Source organism: Daucus carota, chromosome 3, assembly GCF_001625215.2.
Source record: "Daucus carota subsp. sativus chromosome 3, DH1 v3.0, whole genome shotgun sequence".
In the NCBI taxonomy this organism is placed as follows: Eukaryota; Viridiplantae; Streptophyta; class Magnoliopsida; order Apiales; family Apiaceae; genus Daucus; species Daucus carota.
In genome coordinates, this window is record NC_030383.2 from 59,223,871 (window position 1) to 59,243,563 (window position 19,693).

General features: G+C 35.8%; 5 protein-coding genes and 1 long non-coding RNA gene across 6 annotated transcripts; 1 reads left to right on the forward strand and 5 right to left on the reverse strand.

The window, feature by feature from the left end:
• Positions 1–163: 163 nt before the first annotated feature.
• On the reverse strand, positions 164–958 carry LOC108212808 (protein FAF-like, chloroplastic). Its single transcript, XM_017384521.1, has one exon. It carries the CDS (start codon positions 956–958, stop codon positions 164–166), a length of 795 nt encoding a protein of 264 aa, XP_017240010.1.
• Positions 959–2,092: 1,134 nt separating this feature from the next.
• LOC108210726 (rho GTPase-activating protein 5) lies at positions 2,093–6,234 on the reverse strand. Its single transcript, XM_017382116.2, has 5 exons — positions 5,520–6,234; positions 4,361–4,481; positions 4,113–4,232; positions 3,554–3,784; positions 2,093–2,927 (listed from the first exon to the last, which is right to left on the reverse strand). The coding sequence occupies exons 1-5, from the start codon at positions 5,900–5,902 to the stop codon at positions 2,364–2,366; spliced, it is 1,419 nt and encodes a 472-aa protein (XP_017237605.1). The 5' UTR covers positions 5,903–6,234; the 3' UTR covers positions 2,093–2,363.
• A 2,452-nt stretch (positions 6,235–8,686) lies between these two features.
• Positions 8,687–10,475, forward strand: LOC108213752 (uncharacterized). The gene is made up of 2 exons (XM_017385539.2): positions 8,687–9,385; positions 9,727–10,475. Exons 1-2 carry the CDS (start codon positions 8,806–8,808, stop codon positions 10,473–10,475), a joined length of 1,329 nt encoding a protein of 442 aa, XP_017241028.1. The 5' UTR covers positions 8,687–8,805.
• Positions 10,476–10,526: 51 nt separating this feature from the next.
• LOC108212809 (germin-like protein 9-3) lies at positions 10,527–11,412 on the reverse strand. Its single transcript, XM_017384522.2, has one exon. It carries the CDS (start codon positions 11,335–11,337, stop codon positions 10,711–10,713), a length of 627 nt encoding a protein of 208 aa, XP_017240011.1. The 5' UTR covers positions 11,338–11,412; the 3' UTR covers positions 10,527–10,710.
• An 874-nt stretch (positions 11,413–12,286) lies between these two features.
• On the reverse strand, positions 12,287–13,574 carry LOC108212810 (putative germin-like protein 9-2). Its single transcript, XM_017384523.2, has one exon. It carries the CDS (start codon positions 13,314–13,316, stop codon positions 12,690–12,692), a length of 627 nt encoding a protein of 208 aa, XP_017240012.1. The 5' UTR covers positions 13,317–13,574; the 3' UTR covers positions 12,287–12,689.
• Positions 13,575–15,102: 1,528 nt separating this feature from the next.
• On the reverse strand, positions 15,103–18,419 carry LOC135151351 (uncharacterized). The gene is made up of 3 exons (XR_010290172.1): positions 18,242–18,419; positions 16,288–16,482; positions 15,103–15,412 (listed from the first exon to the last, which is right to left on the reverse strand). It is a non-coding gene; the product is annotated as an uncharacterized LOC135151351 (long non-coding RNA).
• Positions 18,420–19,693: the final 1,274 nt, after the last annotated feature.

Sequence of the window (19,693 nt, forward strand, 5' to 3'; positions counted from 1 at the left end):
TTATCTATGCTATGTATATGAAACTCTAGGTGATGATGGCAATGAATAACAGATGAGAAAACTATGGGAAAGATGATCCTGTTCACCTCCTTATTCTAATTTGCAGAACTGAAGTAGAGTAAATAAAGCATGGAAACTTAATTTCACATGCATAAGCAAGGCCTTATCCAGTCATGCCTTCGTCTTCAACTATCTTTCCACCGTTACAAGCATTTTGATCTTCCCAATCTTCATTACCCTCGATGTTTTCCTCTTTCTCTTTATTCTCCTGGATGACATCATCCTCTGACTGAATGTACTGCAGCTTTAAGCGCCCGTCTTCTCTGCATGCATGCAAGGATTCCTGGACTGGCATTTTAACCTCCTTGAGAACTAATCTTCCATTTTGCCTAAAAGAGGTGAAGCTCACCGCAGGCTTTCCAGTTCTCCCTATCCGAGAGATCGGAGGAGGGAGTTCTCCTCCAGTTATCCTTGATCTCATCCCTGACAGGTACTCACTTGAGGAATGCTTTGTCACACTGCTTCTCACCTTGCGCTGCTTCAAACCGCTATTGCTAACAAACTCCTCTGTATCCTTACAGCTTTCGAAGCCAAGACCTTCTGTACATATAGACAAACTCTCTGAATTCATAGAAGAGTACCTACTAGTACTATCTTTATATTGTTTTCCAACAGGTGGAGTATAGTTCTTCTCATTCCCCTCTTCCTTAAGGCCATCGCTCTTTGTCTGCGTATTAAAATCTATCAAGAACGACGAAGACAAAGGAGCCAAGCAAGGACCAACAGGTGAGACATGCTCAGTACTTTCCTTAAAATGCAGCTCTCCAAAAAACTCAGTCACAGAGGACACATCATGAGGAGGCAGATGTTTCCATGATGCAAAAGACTGCAGGAGATCACCCGGGCTCTCGGGCATCGCCTTCTCGAAGATGTGCCGAAGGCCACCACATGATGCCATGGTTCCCTATGAGCTAGTGCAGATGTAAATAGATTGAAGTAATAAAGTTTTAAATAGAGGGAGAGGCTAAAGAGGAGAAATGCACGGGAAGTCAATGGGAGTTGCTATTGATTAGGTCTGTTTTTTGCTCACCAATTGCTGTTGCTTTGGAGTGGAATATGGATGGGTGGTTATTATGAGCTGCAACATGCATTTGTGGTCACACTTGATGACTTTGTTTGTGTTCTGTTCTTTCGAAAAAGCTAGCATTTCCATTTAGATTCTTTCATTATCACAAGTCAATTTCCACCAGGCCATTAATTTTATTTTCAGGGTCCGGTGAAACTTGTTTTGTTGGTATAAAAGTGTTGTCGAAATCAGATAACTGTTTGATAATTTTTTTGATATTGATAATATTTAAAACTAAAATGATAAAACAGCGAGTACGTATTTTACTGATTCAACAACTTTCTTGCGACATCTAATTTAGTCATGTTATTCTGCTGCTTTACAGAGCATATAATGTGATTAATACAAAGCATACGAATGCATGATAAAAACACAAAGGACACAAAAATGATATTTATTGCAACGTTAAAACATATTTTCTATTTTCTTGGTTTGATGGTAAAGGCTGCTATGATGTCAATTTCATATTGATACGACTATCCATAAATTTTAATTATTTTTCTTGATTAGATGGAAAATTTTGATTGATAATCCATAAATTTTAGTTACTCTTTTTAATTAGATGGAAAATTTTGATTGACAATTCATAAATTTTAGTTACTCTGTTTAATTAGATGGAAAATTTTGATTGATGAAAATTTTTATTCGGACATTATAATTAATGAAATTAGAGGTATTATAAATCCGTCATCCAACTAAAAAATAGTTGTAAGCGTGTATTCATGTCCACACGCGGTAAAGTCCGAATTTTAATTGGGAGTCAGTTTCATCCACTTGAATTTGTCATGCCTTCAAACCCTCTACAGGGATATTCCTGTTTGATTCTCCATCATTGAAGTGTCCATTTCCAGACAACTATCAGCTGCAACTTACTGGATTCTATTCTACATTGACCGAGAACCCTTTTAGAGTGGGTTCATTCCATGGCTATCAATTTCGAATGGCTAAAGTAAAGAACACAAGGACTGGAAAATTTATAACGGAAATTGATCTAACGGCACCAGCCAAACGAATGGGATGTTTTCGGACAAACTTACTCCGTAACACTAAATGGGCAAGCTACAACTTTTCAAAATGTAAAACCTTGTCTAGAGTGAACTGGCAAGAATAGGATAGCCACGCAGGGAGAAACCAATCTAAGTGATGACAGCGTAAGAAAACAAGTAGATGATTTACAAATCTTCGCGACCTTACATTCTAGCTGACTAAATGCACTGCTTGAAATTGACCATTTCCTTCACAGCCAGGCCTCATTTCGCTCTGTCAATGAGTTTACTCTGCTGAGTATTTTACTTCTGTCTATCGGTCCCAATGACTGAAATACTATTTGGAGGGCATTAAACTTCTCAGGTGTCTTGCTCTCATCTGATTCACATGACTGATCTGTAATGCTCCCTGAAGTAATTTTCTCGAGCTTCACTGTTGTAGCCTTCATCACATTTGCTTGGGTATCAGCATCAGTGGAGACATTAGTGCGAGCTCCACCAGATTCCTTGCTTGGAGTTGAATCACCGAGACATACTTCATCAGTGATGATATTTGCTGGAGATAAGTCGGAGGAATTCTTTGAATGAGGATCTTCAGCGATCAAAATCTTCTCCCTTTCATTATTTTCCTCATTAGCATCTTCCAGGCACAATAAAGGACCCTGATGCTCGTCCTCATCAGACGGATCTAAAGGCGGATCCCATGTTGGTCCTATAACAGATTCTTCTCTGGTTTGGAGTGTCTTTGAAATGAGCGCCTTTAGGAAGTTCATAACTCGTACGGCATACATCAATGCAGTTAATGGATCCGCCATCTGCAAACATAAACAGTATAAGGATCCTCAAATAATACATATGGACTATCTATGAAAAGGACTTAGGTTGGCTGTATTAAATGTTGGAATAAAAGAAGAATGTTATAGAATGGACGAACACTGCTCGATATTATTCAAATTCAAGACAAAAACATACAAATTTCTGTTTATTCTACAATATTAGTTCATTTCCACGTAAAACTATAAAATTTTCTGATTTTCATAAATTAATACTTCACGTAAAGCAACAAAATATTAGAAAGGAGATGATCAATCTCATATGCTGCTTAAAAATGTTCACTCTTTTATATACTCCTAAATTCAGCTCTTTTCCGGCAGCAAATACCAACAGCAGAGAGAAATGATTCTAGCCCAGATTTTATTGAGAAAAGTGGCAACAAAGTTGCTAAAACAGAAGGCAAGTGGGTCATTAACACTGTGGCATTCTCATCTTAAAATTTAGCAGTTTCTTATACTGAATGTAAGATTACAGAGAATATCTACAGTTATTTAGTGATTCGGCATTTAAGTAGGGAAATTACAAAAGTGTGTCGTGCATCGTGTCTTTATATTTGAAACAGGAAATGCGTGACTCAACATTTATGCATAAAACAATTTAAACTTACCTGAGTCATGTTTGGTGCAAAAACCATCGCAATGTTGTGGGCATTCATTTTGTTAAAGTGCTCCTGCTGTACAACATCTGCCATCAAGTTGATGGCCCAATCTAGCAGAGCGCCTTCTGTTGTAGGTAGCAGCCTAACAAGTGCAGAGCAGTCTTCTTCTGACTGGCACTGCATTACCTGTTCTGGAGAAAGGGTATCCAATATACCTTCTGGTAGTTCTCTAAACCATGCCTAAAGTTATTTAAAGCAAGTTAAATTAATGTCTCCAACATTAAGAAACTGGTTCATATAGTCTTATGCATGTACTGGGGTACACTTATATTCATGTTCTTTCATGAATGCACTTAGCTTAAAAGTTAAAAAGACTTTCCTAGTTATATGCAACAGCAACGACACACAAGAATATTAACTTCCAAGAGTATATATATTAAAGCAAAATTTTTGTGCAAATCTAAGATTCAGTAGATCACCCAGGTTGGATACTGTATCATTTTACCAACTAACCTATATGCTAGGCTGCTAGCTACCATATTCGGAACAAAAGTTTGATAGAGAATACCTTAATGAGACCTGCTAAGCAGTGCAAGTCGATGCCGGCTGGAACTACTCCTGCATTTAACTGATTCCTCACAAACTCTTCCTGGCTGTTTTCTGCATTGATTCTGAATATTCCTTCTGCCTGCACATGCATCCAGACCAGATGATATATCTCAAAAATTAGTGATATTTAATTAATACACGCACTACAGCATTTAGGTAATATTAATATTAATATTTAAAAAATCATGAAAAGAAACAATAGATCACCTGTAATCCTCCTTGAGCATAAAGACGTTGTTGCATCAGCAGCAGGATTGTTGGAACACTGTTTCCTCTATGATCATAGGATAACTGCATAGAGTCTGTTGACACTCCAAAAACAGTGGTGCTGCAGATGAGAATGAGAATAGGCAAAGGTATAAATTATAGATATAAAATCAAAATGCTACCCCCTACATCCTTAAAACTGCAGCAAATCTGATAGCATATAGTTAAAGATATCTAATATCATAAAATTAAACATCTGTGTGCTATATGAAATAATGGAAACGAAGAGTTATCATCTTCTGCTAATTAAAATGAGTAACTGGTAAATAAATGATTAACTAGCAAGCACAAACTCTCTTAGTTAGATTTTCAATGTGCATACGAAAAAATATTAAATAACTCTTTAACGACTAATTTAAGAGCATAGATAAAATGTTTGCAGTTCTATTCCTCGGTCTTAACCCTAATGCAAACACCTAAGCTTAATAATAAACACATAAGCTGAAAAAACAATAATGCTTTAATGGGTCAGCTTGTACTTAACATAAGTTGGTTATGCTCACTGCTGAAGCAAACCATAAAAAAATATTTGCTACTTGCCTATTGGATTCAATATCAACTTCAGATGTCTAATAGGTACGAACAACTTTAGTTGCCTTCAATATTGCAAAGCCTAACAGTTCAATCTAATTAAAACAACAAGTTAGGTAGTTCCAGATATATGAACTCCTGTAGCACAGAGAAAAGAACCCTTTTCCATGTAGTTACAAACATCAAAATCACTCATTTTCTAATACCATAAATACTACCACTCCCCATCAATAATCACATGCTCACATTATTTCAAATAATTAAAGAATGACAACTAACAACATAATTATTGCAACTACACATTACAAAAATTAAAATCAAGAAACATGTAAAATGCATCAAACCGAGCTATCATATCATCATAATACATGTTCTTCAAATTTCTTACAGATAAGCATATCAATCATTAGCACTACCATAAAACAAAAACCCGAACTCACTGAAAAAAAGTTATCCCTGAAAATCGAACACTCAGAATCTTGGATATAATTCAATCATACACCAGATAAACTCAACCCCTAACAATACACGCACACAAACATACATAATCAAAAGGGATGATTTATACCTAGCACTAGGAGCTCTCAAGGGCACTTCAAGTTCAAACTCAACAGGCAATCCCAAGAAGCCATTAAACCTATCAAAAGTAACATGAGCCACATGCTGGACATTAGTGGGCCACCCAATATCCATCCCACTCCCATTACTACCACTTGAATCATTCCTCCGAACCCAAAAAGATGACTTCCTAATCAGAGTGACCAAAAGGGCTAAAAGAGACAACTGTTCATCATCTTTATCCCTCCTTTTAATCTCCTCAATCAATGCATTTGACACCCTTTCTTCTTCTGCTTCTTCTTGTTCATCATCAAACGCCTCCTGGCTTTCTTGAAAACTTTGCAGAGAGGAAGATGAAGATGATGAAGAAGGGGACTGCAGGACCTCTGTCATGGCGATTTGGTGACCCTTTTGATTCTTTAGAAGTGGGGTTGGCTTGGTTTTGCAAGTTTAGTTGAGGAAAAAAATGTGTGAAAATCAAAAAAGTGAAGAAGAATGTGCAAGAACATAAAGTGTGTGTGTGTGTGATTGAACTGGGTGTGGATCTCTGCGATTGGAGAATGGATTTGAGAAATGGGGTGCTTTTTTATTTCGGCGTGTTAATTATCGAAATTAATTGATTAGTTTCCGATTATTTAATAGACTTGAGTTGTATGCTCTGGCTTTTTTAATGGAGAGAGGGAGAGATATAGGACGGACTGACAGCAATGGCATTTCATTAGGATAACATATTACTCTCTCTCTCTTGGATTTTTATATATTTTTTTTTAGATATCCTATTGAATTTTATACATTTCAAAACTTTCTCGAATTAATAAACTTTTATAATATAAAAATCCCATCCACCCACTAACTTCATCTACTTTTTCAATTCCATCGCTTAAATATTAATGAATCTCGCACTTTACCTCCTTTTCTTTCTCTTTCTCATTATTTTATACGATTTTCTTAATATTCGTGCGCAATATAAATGTATACTCCTATATCTCAAAGCGAGGGAAGGAGTAACGATTAACGAATATTGTATTTTTCATGTGATTATTCTCTCTTAAAACTTTTATATAGAAATGTAGTAATCTATAAGGTTATTGAAAAACATTTAGCACTAGTCTAACTTTTAAATTGAGTAAACATCGAATCAAAGATTCAGCCATGAGTGAAAATTGTATTAAAGATTCACATAATAATATATAGAGCATAAATTTGTAATTTTTAATCAGATTATTTATGTCTTTAGATTTTAGATTAAGTAAGTTATATATTCCATTTATTTCAAAAAATAATTTTGTTTAAATTTATATGAAACATGAATAAATTTTCCAAGATAAGATAAAATAATATTAGTCCAATAATGAGAGAAATTGAGTAGTATATTGGGCTCCACAGACCCATGAAAGAAAAGTTTGAACTATAGTCCAATACGATTTTCACAATATGGGCTCTTCAAGCCCATGTGTTTGTTAAGAAGGTTGACGATTTATTTCATTAAGAAGTGAGAATCCATCTCAAAATTAATCTTTAATTAACACAGCACAATTTAAAAAGAAAATTTTTCATGTAATAAGAGATTAACTAATCATTTTTGTGCACTTCATAGTTGTTATACACAGGGCGAGCTTCGGGGAAAACGAACGCCTAGGATATCACTGTCTCAGGGGCGCAAAAAAACTTATGCATATATAATATATAGTGATAAATTTGTGCATTTATATATTTACATCTATTTTAATTGATTGTGTTGTTAATCTTAACAATTTTTTTATTATGTCATTGATATTGATTTAAATGTATATAAATTTTTCTTTTAAGATCTTGAAAAATAGAGACATCATTTTCAAAATTCGTTTAAAAAATCTAGTATCATTAATTTGTCATATGTACATAAAAATCACATGTAAAAGGGTAGAAGAGTAGTTTAACCGGAAATTTGTGGATTAAAATACTTATCCAAGTTATCCTGCATGTAGAGCTCCAAAATTGCCGCGCTTCGTTTTTGCAATAGGAATATCAAGTGGAGCTCGTAGCTCTTGTTCAGATGAGATGTGAGTTGTAAAATAACTTGCAAATGTAGCTACTTTTATCTGAGGTCGGCGCTATTATTTGTCTCGCAACTGAACTATATTTCCTTGACCTTGACCCATCAATGCAACTAGCTAAGAGATTTTGACCAAACGGTGCCTTACGCTTAAGGGTGCTTCGTTTACTAGTTTTTAGTAAAATTTCAAAATTTCCCGAGGGAGCCACCAAATATATAAATAGGGCGATTCAGATATATATATGATTAATTTTAATTAGGTGGTTGACGTGCATAAAAGAATCTCATTATTATTACTGTTAGTGGAACCAATCATTGATTACCACTTAAATTTAAGAAAAAAAAATAGGAATATTTTTTGGGATACTTAATATTTTTCATATAAATAATACTCTTGAACTAGACATTTTTTGAAAATTAACTATAAGCTCGACTTCTTGAATTTATATATATTTTCACCTCAAGTACGAAATTTAATCCGATCGATTCGATTGATACTCATCCGAGCTAATCAATTTTACTAGTCTTTTATTTTTTTTGTTAAACGATCTGCTCATGAATTACTAGTTAATTAGATTAGATATCATATTCATTTTCAATGGAGTTTTTGATAAGAGATCAGTTCCTACGTGAAGGAGCAGAAGAGGTTGTTTTGAGAATTGATCCGGAGAAGTAACAAAATTATTTTGTTGTCAAAAATCTAATAAAATAACGAAAGTATATGTTGTATAAACAAGTACTCCCGAAGCTTTGTAATTGACTTTAGAACATTGACAGCAAACTATACAGAAGACATTCGGCAGGTGACTTGAGTTGCTGTTTAAGTGAGGTTTAAAGTGAAATTAGTATTGACTTGACTCTCTTCATATTAGAGGGAAGGAACCGACAAATTACAATTTATTAGCAAGTGGTACTTAAAAATGAATAATATGATCCCAAAACTAAAGAAAGATCCGTGAATTTTCTTGTTCGACTTCTCATTCTTTCCCTATTCTTCGATCGGCTTCAATTTCTTAAGTTTAAAGGTGCATGAACAAAGCAGCAACATAGGCGTATTCTCACGTTACAAAAGCAAGTTTATATTTCTGTTCATATGGTTAAAACCTCTTATAAATAGACATTTTACACGAACCCTAAATCATCATCTCTCTCTCTCTCCCTCTCTCCCTCTCTCATCTCTCTCCCTCCCTCCCTCCCTCTCTCTCTCTCTCCCTCCCTCCCTCTCATTTCTCTCTGTGTTAGTGTGTCTGCATGCATTAATATGAAGGCTCAGACAATGTTACAGCTCTGTGTGTGTGTCCTCCTCTTCCTCTCCGTAGTAGTTGCTGACGGAACTCCGAAGGCTAAGAAGGTGAGATGCAAAGACAAAAACTTCCCCAGCTGCTACAAAACGCAGCTTCTTTGCCCTGATTCTTGCCTTCGAACTTGTGAACTCGATTGTGCTTCGTGCCAGCCTGTCTGTAACGCTTCCTTGCCTTCGTCTCCACCTCCTCCACCACCACCGAAACCACAAAAAGCTATGAAGGTGAGGTGCAAAGATAAGGCCTATAGGCCTGGCTGTTACAACCAGCAGTTTTATTGCCCTAGCTCTTGCCCTAGATCCTGTGAAGTTGATTGTGGTTCATGCCAACCCGTTTGTAAGATAGCTCCACCAGTAGCAACTCCTCCACCTCCACCAGCAGTCGCGACACCTCCACCACCACCAGAAACGGAAACTTCTCCCGCGAAGGCCTACTGCAAAAACAAGCACTACCCCCAGTGCTATCGACAGGAGCAAAATTGCCCAAGTGCTTGTCCGGACCAATGTGAGATTGATTGTGTCACATGCAGCCCTGTTTGCGGTAAGACTCTTTTGCCTATTGTTTACTGCATGCTCCAATGCGCTTAATTTCAAAGAAATTCTAGACAAATTTGGACGGTGATATTCGACCGGTTTTATATTCGATCAAAAACGGTCGAATATAATATTTTCGACCTGATATTTTTGACTATTTTTATTTTTGACCGTATACAGTCAAAATTAGGTGCCGGTCGAAATTTCCAGTCGAAAAATAACCGCTTTTTTATAGTGAGAATTTAAATGGAGATTCTGGAGCGATCATTTTCCTAGCACTTCAATAAAGATTAAATTTTTGTATTAATAATTGTAATTAACATGTGATCATATGTTTCATCTCAACAGATTGCAACAAGCCAGGTGCAGTATGCCAAGATCCGAGATTCGTTGGAGGCGATGGAATCACCTTTTACTTCCACGGCAAGAAGGACCGAGAATTTTGCCTACTTTCAGATTCAAATTTACACATCAATGCTCACTTCATTGGCAAAAGAAATAATAACATGCAAAGGGACTTCACATGGGTTCAATCCCTTGGAATCATCTTTGACAACCACCAACTCTACATTGGCGCGATGAAGACAGCAATTTGGGACAGTGCAGTTGACAGGGTGGAGCTAAGCTTTGATGGTGAACCAATTTTCCTACCCGAAGGCGAAGGTGCTCAATGGAAGCCTAAATCTGCACCTGAAGTTTCTATCACAAGGTCTCGCGATACTAATGCTATAGTCATAGAAGTGGAAGGCAATTTCAAGATTAAAGCAAATGTAGTGCCGATTACTAGCAGAGATTCGCTTGTGCATAACTATGCCATTACAAGTGACGATTGCTTTGCTCATCTTGATCTAGGATTTACGTTCTACTCATTGAGCAACGATGTCAGTGGCGTGCTAGGCCAAACTTATGCTGGAAATTATACTAGCAGGGTTAAGATGGGGGTGACCATGCCAGTTTTGGGTGGTGATAAAGACTTTGCCTCTTCTAGTCTCTTCTCTGCAGATTGCGCGGTTGCTAGATTCAATGGTCTTCTAGATTCGTCGACGAATATTGCATCAAGTGGAATCAATGGACGTGGTATCATCTTCAGGAAATAAAGCCTTTCTAACAAGTACCAGCTTGTGAACTATTTAAATAAAACAGGGGAATGAACAAATAATATACTGTAATCAAATATTTCATTGTCGAATTTCATGAAAATATCATATCTAATTATCTGTCATTGCATCATTGTGTTTTCTTTAACGTGTCCTCTTCTTGATTCAATTCTCCTTTCCCTTAATCTTTTTTTCGCGTAAAAGTTCATGCAAGTAATTTGAAGCTTTATATATCTTATTCCTTGGGCGCTAAACCGGCCTTGATCTTCTGGACCGTAGCTATATCAGTCTTAAAACTCTTAGCTAAAATCAAATCGTCGATCCCAGTCTCAAATAATGCCACAGGAAGTGTAACCTTACCTCCATTCGCACTCCCAAAGGCAGTCAAAGCCGTGGCATTAAAACTAGCATTCGCATTGTACTGATAATGTAACAATCCCTTCGGTACCACAAAAATATCCCCGGGCTGAAGCGTTTGCGTGTACAGTTTGTTACTCGTGTCCACGAAACCTGCCTCAATGTAACCTGATATAACAAAGAGTAGCTCCGAGGATCGAGGATGTATGTGCGGAGGATTTACTGAGCCTATTGGAAGCTGAACAACCAAGTACGAGATGCTTTGGCCAACAAGACCCGGGAATTCCACCATGTTTGCCTTTAAGGCCTTAAAATCCGGCGGAAATTCTGCTGTAAATGCTGTCCGCAACCCTGTGTAGGTGAAGAAATTTTCGTCGATGGTGGTTGCGTTTGCAGGGATCACGAAGTCTGATAAGATGTCCGGATCAGTGGATTGAGTCATCCGGAGAAACGCAAAGATGAGACTACTGAAAAGAAGAGCATGATCTACTAATAACCAAGCCATGATAGCTTAGCTTTGAGTGAAAAAATGTTTCTGAGTAGTATTGTCGGCACAGGTTTAATTTTCCTGATGACAATACGAAAATACCAATATATATAGGTGGGGTTTGGATTCTCGGTGGGAATGAGAATCGAGAATGTGAATAAGGAGTACGGAAATAGGTATTCCTGAGCTGTGTAGTGAATGATTACCCACGATAAGAATGAGATTCTCATTCCATATAATAAATTTTTTTCTCTAAACACCAACACAGGCATTTGAGGTTCTGATTCTGATTAAACAGGCTCATAAACCATGATCCAAACACTCCCATATTTTTACAATCTTTTGATAGAAGATATTTTTGATTGAGAATCATGACATTGTTACCAACGATTCAAGCTTAGTTACCAACGACTTAAACTGATTCTTAACGCACAACATTATTTTAAAGAAGGGGACTTGTTCGTCATCTTATCTGTTGTAGTATAGAGGTTTGGTATAATTCTGAAAAAAAACACTTGCCATAATTTTAAAACATATCTGTTGTTCCCTTCTCCTGAAATGTTATCATATTTCAGCTACAAGAAGCTGAAACCAAACAAAGCAGCTACTTAGAAACTACAGAGTTCTGTCGCTCATATTCATAAATTATCGACGAACAGAATGATTTTTGTCATTCTTTGAGGATCGCTTTTGCCCCGTCCACGGTTAAATGTAATTGTAAACTTGGCATCTTCATTTGTTCTGTGCGAAAGCATATAAATTCTGTGTTCTCGTTATTTCTTACTCCCCCGAGAGCATGTTTGCATGAGTTTAAAGTCCAGGCTTTAAGTCATTTCTGATTTTAAACTCAAAAATGTTTGTTTGTGTAAAACATCAAAAGTCGATTTATAGTCAGTAATAAGCTAGAAACTGACTTATATAAGGCATTGCTCCCACCTAAGTGAAAATTTATTGCTATCATGTTTACGTGTACATACTAAAAACAGTTTTAATATATTATATATGCGTGCGCACATCTTTGAGATACCAATTACGGTTCTACCAAGATTTGATCATGTCGTCGCAGTCTTAACGTATCCTCTTGGTACTTTCTACTGCTTGACTAGTAGTTCTTTGTCTAAGTCCATCTAAATTATGTGCCGAGTATTCTGATTTCTCTAAGCGATCAATCAAATTCGTAACAAGAAAATTGACAAGACAAAGTTTTATCATAACAAGCATACAACTACGACAAAAACTGTTCCTAACGTTATGGAAAGAATGAAATTAGGAATCGCTTTCGGTGAATATAAGCTCGTTTTACACGAACACATTCTCGCTTATTGAATTTCTGATCGATAATTTACTCTCTGTTAAACCCGAAGCTTCATCTAGGCCTTTGAAGCAAGGCCTTTCTTGATCTTCTCTATAGTCGCGACATCAGTCTTGAAAGACTTCGCAAGAATCGTATCATCTACACCCGTCGCAAATATTGTCGAAGGAACCGCAACAGACCCCGAACTTGCACTCCCGAAAGCAGCAATAGCCGTGGCTGGTGCTGTTGGACTTGCATTATATTGATAGTGAACCAAAGATTTCGGAAAAATGAAAATATCTCCAGCCTCAAGAGATTGGGTGTAGAGCTTGTTGCTCGTATCGACGAATCCGACCTCGAGGCTTCCATCGATTAACAACAGTAGCCCCGTCGAATGCGGGCGTGTGTGAGGGGGATTAATTGCATTCGGCGGAAACTGGAGCACAGCCATTGAGACACTTTGGCCATTAAGGGCTGGAAATTCTTTTAGACTAGCTGGAACGCCCTTGTACGTTGTCGAATTTTCGAAATCGAATGCTCCTCGGAGTCCGGTGTACGCGAAGAATTTCCCGTCAATGACATTGATGTTATCAGGGACTATAAAATCCGAGAGAATATCAGGATCACTGGCGTGCACCATCAGCGCATAAGCAAATGCCGCAAGAATAAAAAGTGTTACATTTTTTTGCGAGACCGTTGCCATTGTAAAATTTACGGTTACGACAAGGACACTGTCGAATCTAATGTTCTAATAATCGAGTTTCGATATGAATACCGTTGATTAAATTACGGATATATATAGTGACACGAGAACTTGATGGTCTCAGATTGGCCTTGTGAACAGTTCATGTCGTTAATTTCTTGTATTTTCTTGTAGCTCGGATGATTGGATAGCCGTACTGAACCGTGCCAGTGTTATATTGAGGACGATAATTGAGGGGAGTATTTTGACGTTTACGTTAATAACAATCGATCGAAAGATAATTCGACCAACTACTTAATATTGTAGGTTATCTCAAGAGGAATGTTTTGTGGATCCTTGGAATAATCGGTTCGTTGTACTTTTTACAAATTAGATTTGTTCATTTGGAATGCTAATAATCATAATAGAAATATGAAATCGAAGAGATACGTCCGCTTCGCCGAATTCTGCTTTGGCTTTTATCTTTTGGCAAATAAGATATGAAATGATTCCACGGTTAGTGGCCTTTCACATATTCGCGGCTTTTCGAGTCTTTAAAAATTGAAAGTTTAAATGTATATGAAACAAAAATAAAATAAATACACATATATTAATTACTTGTTCCCAAATTTTAGATGATATAACTATTTGGGTTAAATTATTTTTCTTCTTATACTCTTTATCTTTTGATAATTTGGACTTAGATGTCTTTAATTATAAATATATGTTGTGTTCACAACAAAAAATAAACCCGTCCTTTTCCCTAAAAAATGAAAAGGAAATGAATAGAAAATGAGAAAAACAAAATTTACGAGTATCATTCGTCCCTTACTCATCTGATTTCGAATTTCAGAAGATATAGCTAAATTGAAATTATTTTATATGCAATTTGAAAAAGATAGCTAATTCATTTACAGTAGAGCTCCGAATGTTTGTAAAAAGCAAGAGTAAAATATGAAATCAGAACATTTATTTCTAGTGCTAAAAGTAGTTCCGTTGTTTAAACTAGTATATCAACTTTGTAGATAGATGTCGCACTTGCCAGTTGTTAGCCATGTTCTTGCATGTATTTTATGGATTATATATTTGCGTGTGTATTACTCCCTCTGTCCCAGTCAATTGTATACGTTTCTTTTTCACTGCTCGACACGCTTTTTAAGGCTCTTGTAAAACATAGTTCCACAACTTATTTTTAAGATTTTCTTTTTTTATAAAAATATAAATGTTATACTTTTATACAAAAAAGGAAAATCTTAAAAATAATTTACAGAACTATATTATATTGAAGCATTAAAGTCCGTGCCGCGCCCCCGTCCCCCAATGTATACTATTGACCGGGACGGAGGGAGTATATGTTTCCTGCCTGCCCAAATATGACCAGCTTCGACGACGTAGAGAATGCCTTCTTCTACGGACAACTATGTTCCACTTTACAATAAGAAACTAGAAAGCGAAAGTACACGTTCGGTGGGCAGTAAATTAACGCTGCTTAATGCTGAGTGATATTTTCTCCGTTTCATTTATTTATATATAGTTTTTACACTAGAGATGCACAAAAGATCTTTTCGCGCCGGATCCAGATCGGATCAAAAAATTCAGATTTTCTAAAAACCAAATTGGGCTGGATTTTTTTAAAAATCAGGTCGGGTCTGTGACGGTCCAGGAATCCGGGGGCCTGGATTCTGACGTCACCACACAAAACCAATTTTTAAACACTTTTGAAAAACCTGTATTTTTTTTTCCTAAAGATAATGAAATCAAAGAATTTAAAACCTGAAATTCAAAACTTGAAAGTCATAATAAAAGATTTAAAAGAAAACATTTTAACCCCCTAAAACAACAGGATCGCATCCAGGTTACAGCATTGAAATTAGAATCAACCACTAATATTACACAACTTCTCTTACCAAATCAGATCATCTTCGATAAGAAGAATCACTGTCAATCTATTCCAGCTATGACTTACATCTGAATCTCAATAGCTCAACTCTAGCTAGCACCAACCTTATCAATCTTCCTGCACACTTCTTGATCACTGGATCCTAAACACCTCTGACTCCTCGCCTAGCCTTAGCTTTACTCGCAATCATAGACTAGCCACTCATCTTTAATCCTTTCTGAAATGATTAAGAAAGGAATAGCAAGAGTGAGCAACAATGCTCAGCAAGTAATAATAAACAATGAAAGTTCTGAAGTGATATAACAGAAATTCTCGAGTTCAAGATATAAAAAGATTCAACCTGAGTTCACAAATTCAGGTATTGTATAAAAGAATCACAATACCTTGCAGCAATAGAAACCTGAGGAATTCAATCTTTCACAAGAGAATTATTGAATTGGACTATCACATTTTAATTAAAAACCAAGGTTAGGATGCTGATCAGTCATACCTACCCCCGAGCAGGCCCCGCCATGCTCTATCACTGGATCCAAGGCACTCATTGGCCTAACATGACCATTCATCTGGTCTGACCACTCATCTGGTCCACATGTTTATATAAAAACAATAATCCAATTCTCTAATTCAATTCAAGAAGCCAATGTAAATCAACAGAACATCATCATAAATATCATCAACAACAGAATAATTCCAAATCAAACTTTGATAATAATCTATTCATAAATTATGATCCATCATTTCATAAATCACAGTTCAGGAAATCCTCAACTATTCAGTATCCTCCATTATCGGCTAAGCAACTGAATTTAGCCTGCTAAACCAGCATGACAATGGCGGGTTGAATAATCAAGAAGATCCCAATTCATTCAAAGCTCTAACTATCACTGAGCAACACATGCTTCAATGACAATCTGAACTTCGAATTAATTTGTAAAACGAAAATTCTTTAGAAACTTGAAGATTAGAAAGAATGGGTCAGAATACTCGCACTTTCGAACATTGAAAAGAAAGGTATGAATACTTGAAGCATATACCAAAGGAATGGATCAGAATATTTGCAATATATCCAAGAGAAAGGTTTAGGATACTTGCCTTAAATCCAGTTCCCAACTCATAGCTCAATCTCATCTTTCCACTTTCACAATCTATGCATAACATACTCTCTAGACCATCTCCGGCTATACTCTATTCGCAATATAGCTTCACTTCCTCGATTCGTGCCTTATTCGCTTTGCAATACCATTCCGACTTTCTGACGTCTTCGAGCGTACACGTCTCGTCCAAATCCTTTACGAGAATAAAATAATACTATAATCACTAATCAATTTATCGCATATACATATCACGTATATCGATACCCACTTATATACCCCTTTAAACTTATCAGATATCACTTAACACATAAGCATGCTCTGACTCTATCATATAGTCAAGTCATCTCCACATAACATATTACCAATCAGTAATCATATAAATCCTGTCGAAAATCTGACATCGTCTCATCTATTTATAGAACTATCCATATGTCAACCTATTCCCAACCAACAACCAATCAACCCACTTGAATTCCTATAATCCATATACTCTTATCCAATATCAATCATTACACAAAACTATGTCATCCAAGTCATTTATCCCATGTGTATAATATCAAACTAACACATATTTCACATAATCATCACTTAATAGCAATTAGATCACATATTATCACATTATGCATACTTATCAACAATTATTCACCTTCTAGACTCGGCCATATAGTCGCATTATATTAAAATAGACGTTATAAGCTTTTGTCTCTCTTTCGTTTCACTTGATTCCGACTTACGGATCAAAAGTTATGCTCAAAACAGTTTTCTCACTCTCCTATCGGCACATAACACATCCAACCAATAGCAGACAACACACAACACATAAGGTTTCCCATCCCAATTGATATTAAATCAAGTCTTGGGTTAAAAATGATTTTTCGGCAATTTTTCAAGAATTTTTAAACATTTTTCGGAATTAAAATCGATAAAAGAATCACTTTCCGGATAAATAATCAAGTCCCAAATACTTGAAATTGGACTTGAAATCATTCATAAACAATTATCGAGCCTTGAAAATAATTTAGAAAAATATTTTAAAGCTCGAAACTATTTTTGAAATTTTTTTTAAGACGAAAGGATAATTAAATCCAATTAATTAACCAATTAAAATCAATTAATAATTAATTAAAATAATTAATCAATTAATATTTAAATTAATTGACCAATTAAAATAATTAATTACTAATTAAAATTAATTAATAAACTAATTTAGATTTATTTTTGAATAAATAAATAATTAGAAACTATTTTTGAAAATTAAAATTAAAAAGGTTTAAAGTGTAAATGTTTAAAACTTTGTCGCAGGGTTAAAACTGCAACATTTTAAACGTTCAGGGGGTGTTTTGTCAGGAACGAAACCTTGGTGGCTCAACTTCACCACCTCCAAACGTTGAGGGACCAAACTGCAATTTTTGCAGCGGCACCCCCTGACTTCGCCGGAGGTGGCGATTCCGGCCACCTTTGGTTCCGAAACTCTCCACAACCAACATACCATGCACCAGAAATCTATATCAACCATCAATTGCATCAAACTCAGCGCGTATTGTCCGGCAAAAGAAAGAACAATCCCGCCGGCGGCGGGACTGTTTTCCAGATTCCGGCAGCTCAAAACAGCGTCGTTCATCACTTCCGATTACACCTACACGACCCCTTTCACATGCTAAACATAGGGGTGACAACCAAATACACCCAGATTAAGCCAAAATGAAAACCCCTGTTTTTCAATTAAAAATATTCAAACTAAACGAAGAACACTCAAGAACATTCCACCTCAAAATCAAACCACTGTTTCTATATGATTCTGAATCCCAAATTCAACATATAATATACCAAAACGACGATAAAAACACGCTCTACAACATGGCATCATCAAATCAATCAAAAAATCACGTTTGCAAAAAATTCATAATTTAAATCATAATCATTCGAAATTTGTAAAATTAATAATAATTCACCTGTTGAATCTGCACACAAACAGATGATTAAACTTGATTCTACGCGTCGATATCTTCGTTTTGACTATTCATACGCCTCCATCGGATTTCAATAACACCTCCAAATCCTCGTTTGATTACGAAGAACACGAAGAACGCAACTCGGTTTCTCTCGGTATTCGTGAAAAGAAACTGGTGAAATGATTTTTTCGGTTGAAAATAAGGTGTGGAAAGGTCTATTTATATTTATGAATAATTGGTACCCCTTTGGATCGTTTATGACATGAAAATACGATATTTACTAGCTTTATATTAATAAAGCGGGGTCCAATCGGTACCGGTTTTCGAGATAATTATCAAAACGGCGCTTTTTAAATCAATCATTGGTCTGCGGGTCCCATTTGCACGTAATTCGATAAAAATAATATAATAATCAAAATATCTGGCTTTCACGTATATCGAGACAAACCTGATAATTATCAACAATTAAAATACCCTCAAAACTCCGCCGGACCGACTCCGGGAAAAACCGTACTCCGGATCGAAAAAGTCAAAACACGAAAAATGTTCGGAATATTCAAATTAGGCTAAAGGTGAGTTTTCTCGAAACTTTCGGGAAGAAAAATCGCTAAACCGTTACGAGTGAACGGTTTTCAAATAATCAAATAATCAATAATTAAATATAAATATACGCAATTAAATCGTAAATCGATTATAAAATCATCTAACATTCCATAAATCGATATGAAAATATCCAAATAAACTATATTTTCTCCTGAGCATATAGAAATTGGAATCTCTCGAATACGAACACATACGAGCATTCAGCTCAGTAAACTAGATAATACAAAATTCACAAAATTATATAATAATCACATAATAATCATAAATCACCATAAATAATTAAACGAGCAATACCACAAGTAACACTTAGTCACATACCACATATATTCACATAATTATCATCTAGAATTTTCAAAACAAAAATATGAAAATCAGTTTTGAAAATACAATTATTTGTCAATAACACAATAACCCGGGGTTTAAATATAAAACCTTGAAAACTCATTAAACTGGAATAAAATATTAAATCTTATTCCCTTCTTTATAAGAAAATCACTTTTAATACTAATAAAAATATTTTTAAAAATCCGGGTCATTACAGGGTCGGGTTTTTCAAAAAATACTAGGGCTCGTTTAGTTATCAAAAGGTCAGATTTTTCAAAAATCCGGATTTGATCCGGATTTTTTTGAAAATATTAGGCCTGTTTAAGACCCTCAGATCGGGTTTTTTTCGGATCGGATTTTTCAGATTTTTTTCCAGATCGAATTTCCGATTTCAAATTTTTTGAACATCTCTGATCAACACACACGTTTACAGAAACAGATATCCCTTTTTTGATCCCTTTTAATCTTGGTATAACATAGACACTAATGCAATTGGTTTTGCATAAATATACAACCAAGCTAATC